Below are 3,252 nucleotides of genomic sequence, written 5' to 3' on the forward strand. Positions count from 1 at the left end.
TCTGCTGTGACCAGAGAAGCCCCTCACCTCTGCTATGGGACTCCAGGCCTGCCAGGCATGCCGGGTGTGCCGGGCAAGGATGGCCGGGATGGGCTGAAGGGATCCAAAGGCGAGCCAGGTGAGTGAGCAAGGAGGGAACCCACCCTTGAGTCCTCTGTGGGTGGTCTGCCTTGGTTTGCAGGCTGTGGAGAGCATGCTCTGGGGACAGGGCAGGAGGAGAGGAGGCTAAAGAGAAGCAACAACCCTCTCCTGCCTGAGGGAAGGCTCTGGAGGACCCCCACATCCTGCCATTGACTCTGACTCCCTTTCACTCCCTGCTGCCCCACAGGTTTCCCAGCCACTCCCAAATCACAAGGGCCCAAGGGCATGAAAGGGGAACCAGGCATGCCCGGTGTGTCAGGCAAGACTGGCCCTCCCGGTCCCCCTGGTCCCCCTGGACTTCCTGGGATAACGGGCATCGCTGGAGTGCCAGGTGTGCCAGGCAGCTACAAGCAGAAGCTCCAGTCAGCATTTTCAGTGAAGAGGCAGACCCATGAGCACCCCTCGAAGAACGAGCCCGTGGTGTTCAATCACATCATCACCAACACCAACCACGAATACAGCACCACCACGGGCAAGTTCACCTGCAGGGTCTCTGGCCTCTACTACTTCGTCTTTCACACCTCAATGGAAAACCATCATCTCTGCGTCATGCTGTACAAGGACAAGAACAAGATGGCCAGCTTCTGTAACCACAAAACCAACGAAAAGCAGGTCAGCTCTGGTGGGCTCCTTCTCCACGTGAGTGCTGGGAACCAGGTCTGGCTGGAGGTGAATGACTACAATGGCATGGTGGGCACAGGCAACTCCGACAGCATCTTCTCGGGGTTCTTGCTCTTCCCGGACTAGAGGAGCACCAGAGCCCACCCCAGCATGCCAGCCTCTTCTCCCTGCCCTGCAAACACTGTGGCTTGACTCCAGACTCTTGCTGATGCTCCAGGTTTCTCTGCTGGGTGGGAATCCCTAGTATGGGGGTTAGCTCCAGCCATTGGACGCAAACAGGCTGAATGGGGGCACAGGCACGTCTGGATGCATCTGCACCCACCCAGCCCCTGGGTCCTGCTGGCACTGCCATGCGCATCCACCCTGGTAACCCCCTGTTACCTTCTCCTGCCAGAGGCAGAGGACTCTCTGCATCTCTCCCCTTCCCACCGGTGTGCACCTGAGACAGCCAGGTGTCCCAGCTTGCAGCAGCACCTTTGCATAACTGGAAACTGTCAATAAAATCTTCCTCTTCCTCCGTGCGCCTGGCCTACCGTGTTTTGCCCTCCATGACTTGCCTTTCTGCAGGTGGAGACCACATGTGGCCAGATGGATGTGGTGTGCGCACCTGCATGTGTGTGTAGGCCCATCTGGACATCTGCGTGGCATCAGAACATCCCCGAGCCCTGGCTGGCTCAGTCGTGCTCAGCGTCAGTGAGCATCGCACTCCATTCACAACCCTGGCTTTGCTTGGTGGGGTTGGACCCCCAGCTGCCCTGACTGCAGGAAGGTCCCATGCCCATGCACACAGCCCCCACCTAGGGAGGACAAACACTCCTCCAAGCAGGGGCCCTGATGCCTCCCTTCCCCTCCAAGTGGGTGCAGTTCAGTTGCAGAGGACCACAGACCAAGTGGCAAAGCTCACAGCCATGACATCCCCAGAGTCCCCGCCGCAGCAGGGACAGGGCAGGGGAAGCACTGGTTTCCCTGAGCCAGACCAAAGAGGCTCGTGGTTGTGGAGGCTACAGAGGCCACCAAAACCCCACAGAGATTCCTCCCGGTAGCACACACCGTACGGTGGCACACTGTACAGTGGCACAGGAGGTCATCCACCCTGAACATCCTGTTCACCTCCACATGGCACCAGCAGAAAGCAGAACTGGGAATGCTTTTACCGCAGGGTGAAACCACTTTCTGTCCACAACATTTAGAAAAGCCTGGGGGACAGATTCAAGGTGAGGATGCCATGACCCTGCAGCATCCTCTGGCCTGCCGGTACCTCCCAGCAGAGCTGGGTATGTGCAGAGAAAGCTGAGGGAATCTAGCCAAGTGCATGGACATCTCTGCAGAGGGGTTACCCGAAGCTTGTCTGGAGTTCACAGTAGTGTTCCTTTGAGCAAGTTTGAGCAGGAGCCAGGGACCTTGTAGGGTGGAGCACACCCCACCTCTGCTCCTCCAGGCCAGAGCTGCACGCCCAAGGGGCCCTGGTGTGCTATCTGGGGTGGCACATTCTGCTGAGCTGACAGACAGCACTTGTGGTGGATGTGAAAGTGCAACTGAAGAAGCTAAAGGAGCTAAAGATAAAAATGGGATGTGGCCGCAATCCTTTCACAATAACCTTTTCAGGAAACTTCTGCTTCTCCTCGAAGTCATTTCCAAGAAGGACACTAGCGTGTCCTGCACCATCTCGCAGCTGTGCAACACAAAGCTCAAGAGCGGGACGATGGCAAGGCTCCCCAGCTCCCTCCTGCAGGTAGGTGCAGCATGGAACCCTGCAGCACCAGGGTGACAGTCACCCCCGGCATCACTGGTGCTTCGCTGTGGCTTGGGGAAGAAAGGGGACTGCTGGGTTGGGGGTGGTGGAGATCACTGATGGGACCCTGTCCACTCCTGCTTCTCCTGGGGGAAGGGGGAGATGGAAAGGGGAGATAGCAAAGGCCCAGATTGCAGATCAGGCCCCGAGCATCAGTCTGAAAGGTGCCCTGGGGGTGCTTTCCTGTCCTGAGATGCTCTTTTCTTCTGCCTGGATCCGAACCTGCAGATCTGTCCTTGTACCGGACGCATACAAATCAGAGCTGCTGTGGCTGGAGGATCCAACTCACCAACCTCTTTTCCTGTTAACACCAGCAGGGAAAGTCCACCTGAGGCGGGAGGGTGTGGCTGGGGTGATGTGGTGTCCAGACGCAGCCCTCAAATGCCCAGTGCTTACCACATATGCGCCTTCACCAGGAGCTGGGGCAAGTTGCTGAGCTGTGGGAAACAGGGGGTGGCAGAAGAAAGTTGTGACCTCAGGGACTGGAAGCCCAGATCACTGTCCACCAAGGCTGGTTAGACACAGAAATGCCCCTGGGATGAAGCAGGCGTGTGGCAGGACAACGGGATCCTGCAGGGGTTGGGAGGACAGGTTTGGGGATTTCATTGCCATCTGGAAGGACTAAATCTGTCCCTCAGATGTGACGGTGGAAAGCAAGCACTATCCCCTTGCAGACGATGAAGCTGCACTGGGCTAGG

General features: G+C 57.7%; 2 protein-coding genes across 2 annotated transcripts in view; both read left to right on the forward strand.

The window, feature by feature from the left end:
- The window catches only part of C1QC (complement component 1, q subcomponent, C chain), a 1,062-nt gene extending 174 nt beyond the window's left edge, over positions 1-888 (forward strand). The window contains exons 2-3 of the mRNA XM_010141199.1: positions 20-118; positions 329-888. Of these exons, the coding sequence (XP_010139501.1) occupies positions 20-118; positions 329-888 (659 nt within the window). The remainder of the gene's footprint in view (positions 1-19; positions 119-328) is intronic.
- A 1,576-nt stretch (positions 889-2,464) lies between these two features.
- Positions 2,465-3,252, forward strand: part of C1QB (complement component 1, q subcomponent, B chain) — a 2,386-nt gene continuing 1,598 nt past the window's right edge. Inside the window, exon 1 of the mRNA XM_010141201.1 lies at positions 2,465-2,494. Within this exon, the coding sequence (XP_010139503.1) occupies positions 2,465-2,494 (30 nt within the window). The remainder of the gene's footprint in view (positions 2,495-3,252) is intronic.

Source organism: Buceros rhinoceros, unplaced genomic scaffold (assembly GCF_000710305.1).
Source record: "Buceros rhinoceros silvestris isolate BGI_N320 unplaced genomic scaffold, ASM71030v1 scaffold25018, whole genome shotgun sequence".
Classification (NCBI taxonomy): domain Eukaryota; kingdom Metazoa; phylum Chordata; class Aves; order Bucerotiformes; family Bucerotidae; genus Buceros; species Buceros rhinoceros.